Here is a 19,933-nt window from a genome sequence, read left to right as displayed (position 1 = left end):
GTCTGTCTGTTTGTTTCACACACCTGGCTGAACACTTCTCTCCAGTCCCGGATCAAGTTAAGCTGCACTCCAGAGCTGTCCCGATATTCCAGAAGAGAAAAACAAGCTCCGGCTCCCCACAGCTCTAGCTCCCGCAGAGCCTCACGGATACTCACCTCCGCATGAGCACGGCTGTTCAGGTCCTACAGACACACACAGAGACACAGACCTATTTTTATGCAATGCCAGAACAAGTATGACTTATATTATGTCAATTTTTAATTCTGAGTATCTGCTGATACCAAGGTTTTCACTGGCTGTAAGCCATAATCAACAATAAAAGAAATTAACAATTAGAGATCACACTTTGTGTGACAAATCTATAAAAAAAATCACATTTTAAACTGAATTATTAAAATAAAATAATTTTTCAGGGATATATATATATTTTTAGATGTACCTGTATAGTATAATATAGTGGAGTTTTGATGCTTTTCAAACTAAAATATTGTAATGTGCTGAGTTACTGAATTTAACTGATAACGTCATCGGATCTCTAGTAAAAGTACATAATATACATAACATACTACATAATTTACTACTCACAATTAACTAATAAACAAGTGGAATTTTAGGTAGAGTTTGTTCAAATTGAACAAAATCACCATTTACTCCTTTATCCTTGTTTTGTCCATGTGTACCTTTAGTTCCAGTGCCTTGTCAATAATAGTGTGTGTAACATTCAGTAAGTCTCTGAAGAGCAGCTTTTCCAGTGTGGTTCCTTTGGGCAGTCCCAGCAGCCTGAACAGATCCAGCCAATGGTCCTGAGAGAGGTGTTCACCCCGAACATACTTTAGCACAGGCACCGCAGCCTACACACACAAGAACACACAAACAAACACACACACACACACACACACACACACACACACACACACACACCATTAGACACACTTTCTTATAGCTGTGCAAAATAAAGACTGACAACACCTTAGGAGTTCAGTGGGGAGAGACGCCATCAACCTGCTATCAAAAATATCAGTCACATTCAAGGTATCCACACCAAAAATAACACAGAAAATGCTACAAAGTATCATTAATTCTATGTAACTTGATTTATAGGGTGTTATATACTGTGAGGCTGGCCATTTACAAATTAGCCAACTTGTACCAAGCAAAGTACCTACAACGCCAAAAACAGACCAGCGCCCTTATATTTGATGGCAATGGTCAAAGCCTTATCAGCATCAAGAGCTCTTAGATCTTCCAGTTCAGCTCGGCTTGACCCACCATCACTGAAAACCCACAGAAAACAAACATTCCTCCCAACATCTCTATCATAGACCAAAGGTGGAAGAATGAACTTCCACTTGGTATCAGAACTGCTCCCAGAGTCCATTGCGGTCTTTAAACGCCAACTGAAGACTTAATCAAAATGCACTGCATAAAAATAAACATAAACTGTATTTACTGTCTGTAGCACTTTTAAGAACTTTGGGAGATGGATATTTTAATACAAATTAAGACATTTATTATCTAAACCAATGTATGATTTTTAAATATCTGCAGACACCATGTCAAGCAAGCTCTCCTGGAAAAAGCTGTACCTTATATTTGTCCACCTCCTTCTGTAGCATGACCGACATGGTGTTGTGTTCCTGCAGCTTCCTCAGGCGGTCATGCCACGCAAACAATAACTCTTCAAACTCATGAGTCTTGCTCCTATAGTGAGAACATACAGGAATACAGTATATTTATTTATGATAAGTAGAGAAAACATGACTGTTATCTATGTGAGTGTGTGTAAGAGTGTGTGTGTGTGCTGACCTAAATGTGATCCAATCTTGTTGAGCAATCTGGTTGAGTCCGTTCTGAAACTCCTCATAAAGAGCCCACATCTCAGAGCACTCCTGCAAATCCTTCATTGTGTCATATGCTAAAGAAACATCTGGAGGCTCCAGATTAAAGTGCTCACAGTCCTCCCTAAGACACATTATTACACACAAGAAATAAATATATCTTTAAACACACACAAGTTGGGAATTGATATGTCCCAACTGTACCAAGACATGCAATGATCAGGATGTGTCATCAGATAATAAAAAAGCTCCATAACCAAATTAAAATGTGAGTTCATACTGTCAATGTGTTTGAGGTGCATCTAAAAAAAACAGAATATAATTGAAAAATTTACTTTGTTTCAGTATAAAATGTGACTCATATATTATATAGATGTATTACACACAGATCTATTTTAAGTGGTTGTTTAGTTTATTGTTGATGATTATGGCTTACAGCCAATAAAACCCAAAGGTTTCTCAGAAATCTGAATATTATATAAGACCAATAAAATTCCATAAAAGTTGTCAGCAGAGGGAACCATGAACTGCTGTAAGATTTTGTGGGAAAACACTGCACTGACTTTGGACCTGATATAACACAGTGGACCAACACCATCTCCAAACCATCACTGATTGCTTTTTAAATTAAGTGCAAAATTTACTGATGGTCAATGATGGTTTGGAAAGTCCTGTCATCTGCTATTGTTTTTCAATAAAGAGATGAAGTGCAGTGAAACGTAATGTAATAGCATTTCATTTTGCACATATTCTGCATGTTAGTGAGAAAAAGCAAAGCATTTTATGAATTGCATTCACATTTTTCTACAATAGTGTTTACTTTTTCATTTAGAACTAATCGTTCTCCATAGTTTTTGTGCTTACAAGAGTTTTTTGCGTGTTTCCTCAAGCTCATTAAACTCCTCCTTTTTCTCCTGGATGCTCTCCAAGGAGCGCTGCAGAGCAGCATGGTCACCTGACTCTATGACATCATCACTCGGCCTAAGCTGCTCCCAGCGAAGGTGGAACTTCTGCAGATCCTGCAGGTACACCTGTACCCGTGTCAACACACTCTCCTTCATCACCTCCACCTAAGAGAGAGAAACAGACAGTTAGAGAAATTCTCATATGTCATACATATCTAATAGTATATATTTGTAATATGTAAGTTTTATTTTCAGTACCAGTCAAAAGTTTGCACACACCTTCTCATTCAAAATGTTTTTTCTTTATTTCTATATTTAATTTATTTTCTACTGTATATACTGTATATATTTTGTAGATTAATATTAAATACATTACAAAACAATTAAGGGACATATGGAATTACGTATAAACAGTAAAAAAGTGCTTGTCCTCCACAACCACTGTTCTAATCCTGATCAACTGGGATGGTTATTTGGGATAAGCTGGAGCTTCACAGCACAAAGCACCTCCAGGTACTCCTTCAAGATGCTGAGACTGATAACCTTATAAGAATGTTTAGCAACATTTTGAAAAGGTTCTAGGAAGGTTAATCCTTTCCAAAAATATTCCAGAAATGTTCAGAAAACGTGATGTAATAATGGTTTAAAACGTTTCTCACATAACGTTCCCAACTAGGTAAATACTAACAGTGACATCCCAAAATTAAGAATTAAAACTTGTTGCAGCGACATTACCAGAAATTAATATAAATGTTTTAAGAACACCCATAAAACTTGATAACACTCTAACAACGTTAATTCTTCTAAGAACATATTTGAGATGACACTTGTTCCTGTCCCATGACATATGGAATGTCAGTATATGTAAGTGTGTACCTGTTCTTTGATCATGAGCTGGTGGCTCTCCATCATAAGCTCAAATTTGTCCCACTTTGCTCGAAGAGAGCTGATGGAGTCCACACCACCTCCAGCCACCGACCGCAGCAGCCTGTTCTTTTCCTCCGCCTGCTGAAACTGCGGAACAACCTGCACACAACGTTACAATAACATTACTGCAACATTAAAACTACACACCTTACAGAGAGGAGGTGCCCCGTGAAGTGCTCTTAACTACAGCAATACTACTGCTACACAATAACAATAAGTAATACTCCAAACCACAGCAACTGTACTACTGAATGTAAACTATGCCTTAACTTAGGCACACAAACAATCTGGTTAGCTGCATTTACCTCCGGTTTCTTGGCCTGTAGTTGGCTGTGTTTGGCATTAGCATCTCCAATCTCATCTATACTTTCTGGTCGAGTGGATAAAGTCTCCATTGCACCAGTAACAAATGAGTCTATTGCCTGGATATGACCTGAAGACACACACACAGAAAAGCAAATATATACATACAGTACACACACACACACCCACAAACTTTAATAACAGACAAAAATAACCTGAGCACTAATGAAATGATAATTTTATTTATTAAAGTAAAAAAAAAACGATCCAATTCTTGACTTGCAATCAAGCTTTACTGATAACTGGCAATGAGGCTTTTACATCTCTGTGGAGGCATTTTGGTCCACTCTTCATCACAGAATTGTTTTAATTCAGACACATTGGAGGATCTTTCAGCAAAAACAGCCTAATTAAGATCACCCACTGCATCTCAATAACACTTGGACAAGGTTGCTCTAAAACCTTTATTTAGTTTTTTAAGCCATTTAAAGGTAGACTTGTTTGTGTGCTTTGAATCATTGTCCTGCTGCAGAACCCAAATACTCCTGAGCTTGAGGTCAAAAACAGATGGACGAACATTCTCCTTCAGGATTGTCTGGTAAACAGCAGATTTCCTGGTTCCATCTATTACAGCGCGTTGTCCTTGTGTTAATTTTATGTCAGATGTAACAGGACACAGACACGCCAGTCCGAAGAATATTTAAACATCAAGATGTTTTTGGCAAAAGTAAGAAAGGCTGTTGTATTCTTTTTGGTCAGCTTTGGTCTCTTTAACTGAGGCAAATTAGACCTGTAGTTCTTTAAACGTAATTCTAGGCACTTTTGTGACCTACTGGATGAGTTGTCTACGTCCTTTTGGAAATAATTTTAAAAGTGCTTTATATATATATATATATATATATATATATATATATATATATATATATATATATATATATATAAATATATACTCAGGGCATATGTGCTTGATAATCTGAACAAATTTAGTATGACAAAATTGCAAAAACAAAAGGAATCTGTAAGGGGCAAATACTGTATAGGCACTGTATATGCAAAGGTACAGAGTAAAATATGTCCTGTAGATGGCAGCATTGTGTTTTGTTTGTATAAAATAACATGCTGTATATTGTACAATTAAAAGAAATGGTGATATAAAATAGAGTATGATGAAAACCTTAACCAGTATTCATTTGTAATACCAAAAAACAGCATGCTGGATATTTAAACAAAACAGCATGTACTAATAATGTACATAAGACCACTGTACTCTTTGTGGTAATATAATGACTCTGAAATGAATAAATCTTGTTGAATGTAATCCTGAGTGTAAACAAAACAAAGATGACTCTTGCACATCCGTTTAAGAAAGTGTGGTGACAAAAGATTATATATATTATCTATATATTATCTAATATATATATTATCTATTATTTAAAATAATTTATCTACAGCTTCTCACCCTGAATGGACTTTCTTAGAGTTGCCAGCAGAGTGTCAAAAAGTTTCTGGATAAGATCATCAATCACGGTTTTAACAGGCTCGCAGTTCACTGTGATACAGTCAACTTTCTCCACACTGCAAAAACAAGAAAAAACAAAGTAGAGAAATGACTACACTACCGAGAATTGGTGTGGGAATCACAGGGCATCTCACGATACAATTTTATCACAATACATTGTCCAGAGCAACAGATATGACAATAGCGTGATTCTGCAATACTAAATGTGTCACAAGACAACCCTCTACAATTAGTCACCATGGAGACTATATAGGAGCAACTATATTAATTCTAACTGGGGGGGTGTGAAGATTGAAAATAGACTGTTGGCCAGGTGCAACATAGCAATGAGCATTGCAATGTACCTTGTGCAGGGTATAGGGTTTAATAAAACTATTGCATTAACCAATTAGGGACTTAAATCATTTTTTTTATTTTGGCATATTAAACCCTCCATATTTTGGCTGTTAAGCAGAGTCAGAAGGGTGGTGCACTGTTCCAATGCACATCACTGCTTGCATAAACAAAACCAATTATGGAGGAGTCATAAGAAGAAAACTCTAAATGTGACCTTACCACAAAAAGTACCGTCTGAAGAATGCTACTGAACATCTAGATCCAGATGAGTTTTGTAAAATAAGTGCTGCAGACTAATGTAGTGGTGTATTTATCATGCTGTGGGGTTGGTGACCTTAATATAGATATAGCACAGGGGGAGGCGAAACTAAATACTACAAAACACAAAACACAAACAATGATGAATGTAAAGGTCAAACCATCCGTTAGAAAGCTATTACCTGGGTAAGCGTTCAGACTCTTTCCCTTTGGCTTTAAGGGTTTTGAAATTTCTCTCCCAGTCCTGAGCGCTGTGCAGGTGCTTTTCTGCAAGGGCTTCCATATCCACCTGCCCCAACACAACCCACTCCTATACAAACAATACACACACACAGTAAATTAGATTCTTATGCATTACTATTTATTATTGCCTCAAAACACATTTAACATGTGGTCTGGATAACCTTTAAATATAAACTGTGAGTCAGTGGTAAATGCCATGGAGGGTTTTAAAATTTAAAGTCTTTATACAAACACACATTTAAATGGATACTTCATGAAGTAAAAGTCTAATATGTTTTGCATAGCTGGTGTTGTTTGAACTTCTCTTCTTACACTAATGTACATTGGTACATTTAGGCAGGAGTAAGGATGTTCAAGATTTAAATCACGAACCAATACTTTTGGAAAAAAGATCCAAGTTTTAATTATTATTATTTTATTATTATTGAACAAACTGTATATATAAAAAACATCTAAGACAACAAAATGCTTACACATTTATTCAAAACATGTTTGTAGCTCATTCTGAGGAGTATAGTTATTCTGTGAATTTTACTTATTTTTGAGATGAATCTTTGAATAAATAAAAAATATATATAAAGATCTCAGAACAATTAAAAACTAGCCATATCACTGTTTGGAAGTGGAGAGCTTTCAAAATAACTGCTTTAGCAAATTGAGCCCAAGAAAAGATAGATTTTTAAGGAGGAGTACTTCTATGACAGTGTGCTTTTGACAAATAAATTCAGTTCAATTATTTGGGCACAGCAGGAAGAGGGCATGTTTGGCACAAACCAAACCCAGCATTTGGACAGAAGAACCTCTCACCAAGAGGATTGGGGCTGCTTTGCAACAGCAGGGACTGAAAAGCTTTCAATCATAGATCCACCATGAATTATTGGCAATATAAGTGGGATGTTTTAGGAAATTTTAAGATCATCTGTCCAAGAAATGATGCGGACACCCAGAAGGTTAAAAAAATGTAATGTAAAGTAATGGAGAGTTCTGAAAATGAGACCTGTGGATGTGGGCTGGTTTGGTTCATTTGTGTACATCATAACTATATCATATTGTCCAACTGAATTATGAGATCTTCAGGCCTTTCTGTGAAAAAGAGGAAACTGTAGTGTTATATATATTACATATTAAAGTTCAGTCTGTACGCAAGTGCTTATCACGGCTGTGGACAAAATGTCGTGTGACCCGTTTGTGCACTCTGGTAAAAGAAATGTCCAGTCTGGGGTTTCCATTGCCCTGTTACTCGGCAGAGGATATGGCTGGGTTAATTCTGCTGGGGAAAACAGTGGTGTATTCCCTTGTGTTTGACTGTCCATGTGGTGGAGTCCCATTACATAGTTAATTCTGTGTGTGTGTGTCTGTGTGTGTGTGTGCATGTGGGCTGTGCTGACGTGTGTAAAGCTATCTCATTCCTTTCACTTCCTCTTCCCTTCTTCAAATTCACTCTGTTTCTTCTCGGTTTCTGTCGCGGTCACGTGTATAAATGTCTCTCAGCGCTTTCCCTGTCCACACACTTTCCCACACTACAAAAACACACACACACACTGCACTTCCCTCTTGAGTGTTAAACCACAGCAGACACTGACAGCAGCACTTTTCTCTCTCTATGACTTCCTTCAGTCTGTCTAAATCTCAGAGAACCATCGTTACAAAACTTCACAGGAAGGAACACCATAAGTAACAGTCAACAATCAGCCACCCAATCCTATCTTAGCCATGCAGAGGCACCATGCTCACTGCGCATCCTCAACATGCATACACCCCTACTTGTTACACACACAAATAAACAAGCTGCACCGTGCAAACCCAGCTTTTACATAAACAATAAATAGAATACAGAATAACATTGCTGTTCCCTTACATGAGCTACTGGCGCACCTTCAGCGTGCACGTCAGTATCCTCTGCTGAGACGTGCAAAAGCGCAGCGCTATTAAGATACGAACGCACCAAAGTCAAAGCGCACCTGGCTCTGAACATCCATGGTGTTTTTTTTTTAAAGCCAAATACAGTAACAGTAATTTTAGCAGGGGTGCATAAAACTATTGCATGCCCCGGTAAGATTGTGAAGACTACGATATTAACAAAATAAATCTATTTTGGATTAGTTGGATAAAAAAATAAAACTAATTTGTTGTAGGTATAGATGTTCATACATACCTATATATGTAATATGTTCATATATACCTATATTTGTCCAGGAATAGTTGTTTTTAGTTTACCAACCACATGATAGATAGCATGTCGATTTCCTGGCCAAGTCTTCATTGTGTATTTAAACATAAAAATTTCCATCAGATGCTCTGAATGAAGCAATGTGTTTACTTTAACATAAATCTGTTTTTCTCCTACTCTCCGAGTTCTGCTTTTCTCAAAAGCCTGCTCAACACACTGCTGCAATGTAATGCAGAAATTCAGTGAGCTCATAATCACCTGATGTTTATCTGCTTGAGGTTGATAAGAATCTGCTTTAGATTAGAAACTACAGTATACATTGGTTTAAATCAGTCATTGGTGCACTTGCGTTAACACTATTTAAGGTAAGGACACAGGCAAACGGCGTGAAAATAGGCTGTTCACGGGGTGTAAGATAACAATAAGCACTTTGACGCGCCTTGCGCAGGGTGTAAGATAGATCTCACAGAGTGTGTGTGTGTGTGTGTGTGTGTGTGTCAAAAAACATTTGATGAGTTGATTCAGGTATTATGCAATATAAAAAATGTGTGTTTTCCTGAATGTGGTTTACCTTGAACGTGTCCTGCACGCTGAGCAGCCTGCTAAAGAGCACCTCAGCCTTGCTGTAGACGGTCAGAAAGCCATTAGCATTGCGTTCGATCATGTGGCTAAAGATAGGCTCCTCCCCCGGCTCGCTCACACCTCTGAACTGGTTGGGGATGCTGATGAAGCGCTTCAGCTCTCTGTAATACTTTGCACGAACCTCCTCAAACGGCGGTCGGAATTGCAGACGACCCTGCCTACAAAGGTATTAAATGTTAGATATATACATACAGTCTGTCTTTACTGTGAGCACAAATACTGTACTTGTTGCCTCACCTTGGACCCCTAGAGGTAGTTTAAAGAAAAATGCACATTTTATTTACTGGCCTCTAGAGGAGTAAGTGTGATTCATATTTACAATTCACATGAATACAAATACCTTTATTGTCTTTGAACAAGTACAAGATACAAGGTTCAGTGTGCTCTCCTTAGAATACAATATAACATAAAACAAACAAAAAATGTAATCAATACAATTTAAATTTAAATATGTATATGTTTCTTGTACACCCAGCAAACTTTTTTGACTTACTTGAAGATGAGGTCGATGTGTATTTCTGGAAGGTTCTTGTTTAGGGCCTCCAGACCCACCTGGTACTGATACTCTAGAGCTTTATAAAGCTGATGGTTCCAGTGCTGTCTCCAGGCCCGCATATCACTCACACGAATGCCCTAAGACAAGACACTGTGGTTGTTATTATAAAACAAAAACACAATATATATTTACAGAGATGAGATTATTAATATTTATTATTAGTAATATCTGAGAATAAATCTGTGCCTGTGATTCAAGTGTGGCAAAGCCAGTCCTGAGCTCCTGCAATCCATCCTTCCAGCGCTGCTGCTGCCGCAACAAATCTACACCCATTAACACTCCCACCTGTAAAACACACAAACAGAGACACATACTCATAAAGACTACAGTGTGAAGAAAGTTAATATAGCGAGAAGATTCTGTGTTCCAGCTCTATCAGATATCAATGTAATGTATATCACAGCAATAAGAATATGTGTGTAAATATATACACTCAATCGGTATTAGAACTAGTGACTTGTCCTGAAATTTTTGAAGCTAAAGAGCACTTACAGCGTCAATGTGAAGAGACTGTGTGAGGGATGGGTGGGTGGGGTCGACTATAATGCTGGTGGGTTAGTTGTCACTGATGGAGGGGAGAGAGAAGATCTACACCACACGCTGCATCCACAAAGCCACCAGCATTGTGCACAACCCCAACCATGCCTCACACTATTCGCTCTGATGCTGTCCGTTAAAAGATACCAGAGCATCCAAGCCTCCACTACCAGACTCTGCAACAGCTTCTTCCACCAGGCAGTTAGATTTCTCAACTCACAGAGACAGAGCTGATACTTAACCCACCACCAACCCTCCATACATGCACTTACACAGGGACTGAACTGTAATCAACCACCACTCTTTACACACTTACAGTATGCTACAGTATGTTCCATATCTCTGCACTGTATCCTCACCACACACATTTAGATTGTACTGTGTGTGTACTGCACTGTTCTGTCTGCTAAATTGTCTCATGTCTGCTGTATTTCTTGTACTTATTGTAGTGTTTTAGTTCTATGCTGCACATTTTGTTGACATTTGCACTGAGTATTTGCACTCTTGACTTGACTGACCTGCAGAATATTCATGTGGGGTCTCCTGCATTAGATGCAATTTTTGCCAGAGTTGTAAAAATGTAACTGTAACAATATAAGCTAAAAGCTGAATACATTGGGAAAAAAAATGATTAGACACTTAAGATTAGCACCTTGTCTATGAAATTAGTGTGCCACTTCCGCAGCTTCCTGTTTTCTGCTGAGAGTTTTTCAGCAGCATTCTGCAATCTGCTGATGTAAAGCTCCAGCTCTTTGGTGTTTTCCCACGTTATCTGCATCTTCCCTCCTGCATCCCGTTCGTCATAACGAGGATTCTGCTGAAAAATAAAAACAGTACGTAAACATTTTTGTTAGTGTACATAAACATAATTGTAACAGATAGAAGCTATTGTAAATAGTATGTTAGTTTGGCCATAATGCAGCAACTGATCTTGGATGCATGACCCCTTTGTTCAACACAGGTTTTGTGTGTGTTGTGTGTGTGTGTCTGTGTGTCTGTGAGAAAGAGATATAGAATGAGGCCTCAAAGTGTGTATCAGCTGTAGTAATGATGCTGCAGTACCTTTATAACCTGCTCAAAAGCCAGAGCGTAGTTCAGCAGCATCGGCCTCTGAGACAGAATCATCTGCTGGTCTATGGTGTTGTAGAAATGAGCCACCTGTAGAGCACATATTCAAGCAGACACACCGATTTAATTTTAAATGTTTTTTATCATATTAAATAGGTATGCATCAATGTGGGAATTCTGGGCCAATGCAGATTTCAGATTTTACACATATACATACACGTCGATGCCAATACACACATTTAGCACTTAGAGAGAGAACACAAACCCTTAACTTCAATCAATAGATTTTAAAGTAGCACAGCTAGTGTTGGCCAATTATATTAGTGTGTCCAGCGTCACTTGGTCCTTTTTTGGCATACAATTAGTATGTCAGCAAGTATCGGTTTGTAATATTGGCCAAATCATTCGATACTAATGATTCTATATAAGAAAAATAAGAATAACAATATAATTCCAATATCATTGTATGTGTCCATTATTTATACATATATTAAATATTATGGTGTGTGTGTGTTTGTTAAAGAGTGCTAAGTGTAAATGCTAGTGTGTAAAACGTGATTGTAAAGCATCCTCCTTTGTCTAGAAAAGCGATATATAAGTGAATGATATATTCATATGTATGTGTTTGTGCTTGTTACCTGTTTGAGTATCAAAGCCTGTCTGTAGAACTTCTCTGCAGTGTTGGCGGCCTGTTGGATTTTGGTGGGGATGCTGAATCCCAGAGCAGAGAGCTGCCTCACTTCCCTCAGCAGACTCACTAACCGCTCTGAGTAATGGATCTTCAGCTTACCGTCCATGTGATCCAGCTCCATCACACGGTTACTTGCCAGCAAACTGCACACACAAACAAACACAAACACAAACCATGCCTTTAAAACTTACTGTTACAAGCAATAATGACTTTATGCTGATACAACATATTTCTGAACCTTTCTGACCAAAGCAGCATCAGTAAAGGTCTCACATTTTTTATTCATCAAAGCCTGGCTTTTTCTTACCCACTTGGAGCCATTTTTTACTGTATTCTGAAGGTAGAAGCTATTTATGCAGAAGAAGAAGTGTGTGTGCGTGTGTGTGTGTGTGTGTGTGTGTGTGTGTGTGATAACCTGATTCCTGATTTGGGATCTGCCAGTCCTGAGAGTAGATCCCTGGACCAATCCTCAAACTGCTCCTGCTCATAAACCTTCAGCTGCTCCTGCAGATCGGCACAGAAACGAGCAAAACCACCAAACCCCAGCAAGCCTGTCAACAGAGCCTCGCCCATCTTCAGATAGTTTTCCACCTGAACACACACAAGCACACAAATACACACACATTAAATTACATTAAATTTTAGATTTAAGAGTTAAGATTTTTAGAGTTAAGCCTTTTTTCTTCTTCTACTGTAAAGTAGGTTCGTTAAAGAGGCAATTCTTTTGTATGACACTGACAATGTGTAAGTATGTTACCTTCATCAGCAGCTGCCTAACCCACACTATGTTGTTCACAACCTCTGGAAGGTTTCGTCCCGCTAAAGGCCCTGTTTTTTCTCCTGGAGCTCCATGGCAGCGGCTTTCAAAATCAGCACGCAAACCTGCACATACACACACACATATACAGGCAACACATAGTGATTAGACAATAAATACAATATTTATATACAACCAGCAGGATGTGGACACAACCCAGGCTTCTTTTACACAAATTAGATACTAAGTTATGGGCTTGAGAAACCAGAACAGGTGGAATGTTATATGTTTTATGGAAGCTCTACCCAAGACCCACCTGATTCCTACAAGCTCAGGCCGAACTTTTCTATGCCCATTTTAAACACATAACTTGTTGCCCCTGGGCCAGACATATAAACAGCCTGTGAACAGCCCTGATCATTCTTGTTGTAAAGCTGGATTCATGGGCGTGTTCCCCTAGAATAGCTCTGCTTAAGCTCTGCTTATTACCAGCAAATCAATAAACTGGGCCACACAGCACTGCTACTGAGACTTTTGACAGATACTGTATGTCAATATTATCTTACACCCTACTGTATTGTGTTGTGTTGTGTTCTGATGTGATGTGTAGTGTTGTGTTGTGATGTCCACACCTTTGCAGAAGTCTTGCAATCGTGTCAGCAGTATCTCTCTCTCAGACTGGAGCTCTTTGCTCACTGTGGGACGCTTGATAATTTCCCTGTGCTTCTGGAACACCTGCAGACACTGAACACATGCATACACACATTATAATTTTAATAATAATAAATACTTTGATTTATATGTGGGTCTATGCCTGTGTGTGTGTGTGTATGTGTTTGTGTACCTGTTGAGGACTTTCCTGTACATCTCTAATGTATATTTTCAGCTTTCGTGCTGCTTCCTCTTCAGCTGGAGCGATTAGCCGTTCAAACTGAGACACAGCAGCTCTCCACAGAGGCTAAACTCACAAACATACATGTATTCATTCCATTTTATAAGTTCACTGCTTAATCACTAACACATACTATACACAGTACACTATATTGCCAAAAGTAGATTCCTTCTGAGGTTCCAATAACTTCCATGACAACAAGTGTATAAAAGCGTCAGCTAGTCATGCAGACTGCTTCTACAAACATTAGTGAAAGAATGGGTCGCTCTCAGAAGCTCAGTGAACTCCAGCATGGTACTGTGATAGGATGCAGCACCTGTGCAAGTCATGAAATGTCCTCACTACTAAATATTCCACAGCCAACTGTCAGTGATATTATGACACAGTGGAAGCGACTGGGTATGACAGCAACTCACTAAAATAAGAGAGCGGGGTCAGCGGATGCTGAGGAGCATAGTGCACAGAGGAACCAACTTTCTGCAGAGTCACAACATCACTACACACCTCCAAACTTCATGTAGCTTCAGATTAGCTCAAGAACAGTGTAGAGAGACTCCACGAGCAGCTCCACACACAGCAATGCAGGCCAGCGCAAGATATTTTTGGCAATATAGTGTATGTGCACTTTGTAGGTTTACAGTTACACACAGTAATCAGGATGAATCTTAGACAAGCAAGAACACACCAAGCAGTGATTGGGATTTAGGGTTGTTTAGCCACCATGCAATCACAACCATTACGGTACTTCGGCCAAAAGGCCTGGTTCTTTTGTCAGTTTTAATTACCTGGACCAGCAAATTACCTCTGAAGAAAGTAATTAGATGGATATGGTGTGGTAAATTGCTTTGGAGGGTTGATGCAGTGATTCACTGCTGTGTGTGTGTGTGTGTGTGTGTGTACCTCAGTGTAAGGGTTGTAGAGTACAGGGTTGAGTCCACTAAAAGGCTCAAACACTCTGGAGGCTGAAACTTGCTGTTGTCTCTCTGACAACAAATGTTGCAGCTTCTCCTGCACTGCCCGGATCTGTAAAACCTGAACACACATACACATACTCAATCAGGCCTTAACCAATATAGATTGTACACCAAACGGTCTTTGTACTTATGTTGCAATTGTAAAAAGAAAAAACTACCTACCATTATTAAAAACATTAGTGCATATCTGAAGAATTAACTTAAATACCAACTATTGAAAAAAATTATAATTTAATAATAGATTTTTATTGATTTAATCGATTAGTTGTTCCAGCCCTACACACAAACAGACAAGTCACCACTTGCTATTTTTCATCATTTTTGTGATAATAGACAGGTGTTGTCCCTTACCTCCTCCAGTCGCTGAATGAGGTTTTTTAACCCGTGTGGGTGGAGCTTATCCCCCTCCCACAGGTGTGGTGAATAGCGTTTCCACAGCTGTCCGGTCAAGTGCTCACATGCTGTCACCCACTGCTCACACAGAGTCACGCCCTCTCTTAGATTTTCTCTCACTGTCAGATACGGATCTTCCCACAGATGCAGGACACAGAGCTTTTTCTGAACAAACCGGCCCAGAGACGATCCTACACAAACAGTTACACAAAATTTCACACAAAGCTTGTCCTGCAGCTATAGAATAACACAAAAAGCTGTAACTTTATAAAAACCTATGATGTCCATGAGTCTGCGCATGCGGATTTCGGGATAGGGCGTGTGCTCATTTTGTCTCCAAACATCATCCAGAACATCTTGAGAGTTTTCAGCTAGTTCCAGCGCATCCAATAAACTCAGGCTTTCCAGGTTACTGTAATCCTGCAACACACACACACACACACACATCCAGGAGAATATATACTGTTATAAATTCCATGTATATTTAATACATGCTGAGGATGTTCAGTATATAAGACAGGGTCTGTAGAATCCTTTACTACAGAGGAACATTGTGTAACCATTTAGACCCTTTAGAAATCAGTATATGCTAGGGTTAAGTTTTCTTTTCCACTTTTTCAATGTACCAATTTATTCAGAAAAAAAGAAAAAGACCTTTGAAAAAAGGTGTCTTTACACATGTATGCACAGGTCACCAAAACAAATTATTGATCATTTTGGGTGGCAAACAGCAGCAACCAGTTGCCACCACATTATTGCAATACATAGGATTCGGTTATAAGTTGCCACCTCTGTATAAAACCCAAAAGTGAGGTTGCCAGTTGAAAAGAGAACCCCCATTACGGGGATTCTGATAATAGTTCTAAGGTCTTACACAATATTGTGTCTCGTCACAACCTTAGTATATGTATGTGTGTGTTTGTTTACCTTAACTATTGGCTTAAAAAGCTCAGAAAAGTGTGCTGCTCTTTCTCTTTTGCTGCTCTTCTCTACTGTTTGACCCAACTCAGCCCAGTACTGGAACTCATCACTTGGCGTTACAATACCTGCACACACATGTAACAAGAGATTTCAGTGTTCACAAAAAAGACACATAAAACAGTCCACATAACTGAAACTCCTGAACATTTATGGGGCTTAAAAATCACATTAAAATGTAAAATTTATGTTAGATATAATAGTTACATTCAAATACTTTTACCAGCTGACTTATATGATACCATATAAATTTATTACATTTGTTACTGAGGAAACATTTTTAATTAAGGGGGCCATTCATGTCCATGTGAAGCAATGGCGATGAACACTCACCCACAACATCATCCTCAGACAGCCTCTTTTTGCCTGAATCCTTAGGAAGTGTGTGTCGAAGCACTGATCCCAACCCCTCCTCAAGCTCACTGAGAAGAGACTGCAGCCGTGGATCAAATGCCTGGCTCCACTTCTCATCCTACACAGACAATCACAAAAATCAACAAGGACACACAGAGACACACACACATGTAAGGGATGTGCACATGTACACTTGCAAAGTTAATTTGTTATACAGACCCAAAATGTACAGAAATACTAAAAAGCTATTTTGTTTGTATTTCTTTAAGTACAAATACTTACTACAGGGATGTTTTATTTTTTCAAGAACAGGCCTAGGCACCTCAGTTGCTCTAAAGGGAAACTTTATTGCCTTATTATACAAAAAATTGGCTGGGTGTATGAAGGACCCTCTATGTTAACTCCTACAAACTTGAACATCATAAAAGCTCCTGTAGGTATAATGGGGTCCCAATAATTATATCAATAAAGTTTATGATCAATAGGATTATCCCTGGATTCATAAATAAACTTTTTAAATACAATTTTACTATGTTGGTCTGTTTAGTATGTAAGCTAAAGTGAATGGTGTGTAATGAATTGTGTTTGTCTACCTGTAAAAGTGCAGGGTTGAACACCTGTCTGAGTGTTTGGTAGAGGGTGTGGACTGGAGACTCCAGCATGGTGGAGACAAGCACGGCTCTGCTGACATTCTCTTCCGTAATCACACACGGATGCAACTTGAAGAACACCAACACACGCTCTTCATCCCAATCACTGTCCATCTGTGTATACATCCACAAAAGAAGAACAAAGTCAGAGGACTGAAGAAGGATGCACTTTCAAACGAATGTCTATTAAGATGTATGTAAAAAGGTAGCTGATATAAGAGATTAGCAGTTAGTGATCTTCTCCAAGCATGTTGATTTTCAATGGGATTAGAAGTAGTCTGAAAAGAAGTGATGGAGTTTCACATGTTTTGGAGAAATACCTAGCCTACATGCTAGCCTACATCTTCCCAGTATTGAAGCATCAAGTTGTTCTAAACTGAGAAGCCTTTTCTTACTAAGACTTGTCTCTATGTGGTTACCAGAGAGATTCAGAGACAGTATTAAAATACTGGTGGCAAAGTCAGTAAAAACTGTACAATACAATGCAGCCGATTAAAGAAGAGTTTTAAAAAGAGGGAGAAACATCGCCCATTCAAAAAGTCACTTTAGCTGCACCTTATTGAAGAAGCGCAGCTGATCTCCATCACTGCTGGTTACCAGGATAAACTGGTTTGCATCATCTAGGAAGGTATTGAGCTCAGTGGATGTAGACAGGGAGTATGCTGGCTTCAGGCTGAAATAATTTGCTGCTGTGTTCAGTAGAAAGAGCTTACGGGGGTCTTTCACAGCAGAGTCCATCTCACTGTTAAAACAAACACATGCACAAAAATTAAAATCAAAGTTGGAGCCAGAGTTTTGAATTTAATGTCTTAAGTTTACAAATAGTCCACATCGTTTTTTAGTAATTACTTCTTTTGTTTATCTTATTAAATATTATTTTTGCATTATATTGATCTGAATTTTAGTCAGCAAAATAGCTTCATAAAGTTCATGAAGCAAGCTAGAAATGCTAAACCATTTGTGGATGTTAAAATGATTGTGTTTTCTAAAGAAAGCTTGCAAATAAACATTACATTACAAATAAAAATGTTTTACACCCAATTTTCTACTTTTAATTTGTTTAAATTTACCACCAAATAGACAGAAAAGAAATTGATACACGTTACACTGACGAATACTGTTCAGTAAGTAGGTTATGTTTGTAGCTTGTTCTCAAAAAGGAATCCGAATAGCCACTAACTTACACACATATTTTGGACATACTAAGAGATTAATATATAATTCTTTTTACTTTTCTAAAACATGAAACATTCCTGTGTCTGTGTAAAAGTGTTTTACTCCATAACAGCAGCATATTTTACGTGTAATGTGCTTAACGGTAAAGAAACGTCATAGAAATCTCTGTTAACATACTTAGCTACAGGAGTTAGTTAGCTAACGGTCGAGTATAACAATAATAATACCAGGAATTCTAACGTTGAACTAGTTAGCGTTAGCTATCTTTGCTAACCTAACAGTTACCTTTACTTAATACACTGAGCGCGACTAAGCTAAGCTAGCTAAATTAGCCTAGCAAACAAATCGCTGTTCCGCTCTTTTTGCGCCAACGCGGTAAAACCTCTGTACTTTAACCGCCTCAGATGATCATAAACGCGTATTTGTATCTTGTACATCAAGCTCAACCCGAACAGCAATAAAATAAACGATATTTTACCTCAGAAATCACCCTGCGCACCATTAGCTGCAGCGCCCTAACGCTGCGCGAGAGGTAAAGCTGGCGTGGTTGCCGTGGCAACACCACGGAGATTACGTAGCGCTAGTCTGCGTTGGACATCTCTGCTACGCCTTTTTTAGTGTAATATATATATATATATATTTTAATGTAGTATAATATTTTTAGTGTAGTATAATGATTTTTTTAGTGTAGTATATTTTAGTGTAGTATAATATTTTTTGTAGTGTTTTTTTCTTTTTTGTGTAGTTATTATTTATTTTTACTATGTATTCAATAAGCAAGTATACAAATAACATCAGACAAATATAATATCCATGTTACAGTGTAGGTACAAATTTAAGTACTCATGGATGCAACATACTGAATGAAATACAGAAAAAAATCACAGAATTAGACAACATAGAAAACATAGCAAAAATAATACATTAATTGTGGAAGGCTCATCAATATCCGTACATTAGATCATCATTATAAAACAGATCATTTTTTGTATTATGCTTAAGATTATCTTACTTAAGAGAAGTGAATTAAACTCAGTTAAATAGATAGAAAAGCTTAGATTTAGTTTAAGAATTTTTGTTTGTTAATAAAATATTGACTGCCGCTTCTGACTCTGCATGCCCTGTGTCTGACTCCGCGTGTGCCATTTCTGACTCCACGTGTGCCGTTGTCTGACTTTGCGTGTGCACGTCTGCCTCCATTGTGCCCAGTGTCTTGATTCCCGAGCCCAGTGTCCCCATGTTTGAGTCTGCATGCGCTATGTCTAACTTCACATGCACTGTACCTGACTCCACCTGTGCCATGTCTCTCTCTATTTGTGCCATATCTAACTTCATGTGTGCCCTCTCTGACGCTGTGAGCACCATACCTGCATTATATCTAACTCTGTGTGCCATGCCTCACTCAATGTGCACTGTATCTAACTCTACATATGCTGTGTCTGATTTCATGTGCACCTTGTCTATATGTGCCCTGTCTGACGTTGTGTGCTCCATGTCTGCATCATGACTCCACGTGCGCCATGTCTGACTCCATGTGCACTGTAACTGACTCTATGTGTGCCCTGTCTGACTCTGCGTGTATCATGTCTGTATCGTATCTGACTCCATGTGTGCTGTGTCTGACTCCACATGCCCCAATCCAGCTAACAGCACAAAAGCGAGGATCTTTTCTGACCTTCTTAGAGAGCCCAGGTCATTTTAAACACATCTGGGTTTGTTTTATACCGTGGCACAAAATGACCAACGTATGCTTTTTGGTAAAAGCT

The 19,933-nt window shown here is 38.5% G+C and overlaps 1 protein-coding gene across 6 annotated transcripts in view; it reads right to left on the bottom strand.

Annotated features, from left to right (window-relative positions):
* The window catches only part of LOC103040540 (cytoplasmic dynein 2 heavy chain 1), a 70,390-nt gene extending 51,613 nt beyond the window's left edge, over positions 1–18,777 (bottom strand). For 4 of the 6 annotated variants that reach the window (XM_049466922.1, XM_049466924.1, XM_049466925.1 and 1 more), the window contains exons 1-27: positions 18,646–18,777; positions 17,547–17,733; positions 16,935–17,105; positions 16,321–16,459; positions 15,937–16,055; positions 15,285–15,429; positions 14,968–15,200; positions 14,543–14,674; positions 13,595–13,708; positions 13,383–13,494; positions 12,751–12,875; positions 12,409–12,584; positions 11,941–12,136; positions 11,297–11,392; positions 10,887–11,051; positions 9,884–9,982; positions 9,635–9,774; positions 9,071–9,299; positions 6,269–6,396; positions 5,433–5,548; positions 3,976–4,103; positions 3,620–3,769; positions 2,703–2,908; positions 1,807–1,962; positions 1,587–1,701; positions 681–851; positions 24–182 (exon numbers count right to left, since the gene is read on the bottom strand). In XM_049466922.1, coding sequence (XP_049322879.1) covers positions 24–182; positions 681–851; positions 1,587–1,701; positions 1,807–1,962; positions 2,703–2,908; positions 3,620–3,769; positions 3,976–4,103; positions 5,433–5,548; positions 6,269–6,396; positions 9,071–9,299; positions 9,635–9,774; positions 9,884–9,982; positions 10,887–11,051; positions 11,297–11,392; positions 11,941–12,136; positions 12,409–12,584; positions 12,751–12,875; positions 13,383–13,494; positions 13,595–13,708; positions 14,543–14,674; positions 14,968–15,200; positions 15,285–15,429; positions 15,937–16,055; positions 16,321–16,459; positions 16,935–17,105; positions 17,547–17,729 — 3,903 coding nt within the window. In that variant the 5' untranslated portion in view covers positions 17,730–17,733; positions 18,646–18,777. The remainder of the gene's footprint in view (positions 1–23; positions 183–680; positions 852–1,586; positions 1,702–1,806; positions 1,963–2,702; positions 2,909–3,619; positions 3,770–3,975; positions 4,104–5,432; positions 5,549–6,268; positions 6,397–9,070; positions 9,300–9,634; positions 9,775–9,883; positions 9,983–10,886; positions 11,052–11,296; positions 11,393–11,940; positions 12,137–12,408; positions 12,585–12,750; positions 12,876–13,382; positions 13,495–13,594; positions 13,709–14,542; positions 14,675–14,967; positions 15,201–15,284; positions 15,430–15,936; positions 16,056–16,320; positions 16,460–16,934; positions 17,106–17,546; positions 17,734–18,645) is intronic. The other 2 variants (XM_049466923.1, XM_049466927.1) reach the window with 1 other exon arrangement.
* Between the last annotated feature and the right edge of the window lie 1,156 nt (positions 18,778–19,933).

This window comes from Astyanax mexicanus, chromosome 18 (genome assembly GCF_023375975.1).
Source record: "Astyanax mexicanus isolate ESR-SI-001 chromosome 18, AstMex3_surface, whole genome shotgun sequence".
Classification (NCBI taxonomy): Eukaryota; Metazoa; Chordata; class Actinopteri; order Characiformes; family Acestrorhamphidae; genus Astyanax; species Astyanax mexicanus.
The sequence above is the reverse complement of the archived record's forward strand: the minus strand, read 5'-3'. Positions and strand labels throughout refer to the sequence as shown.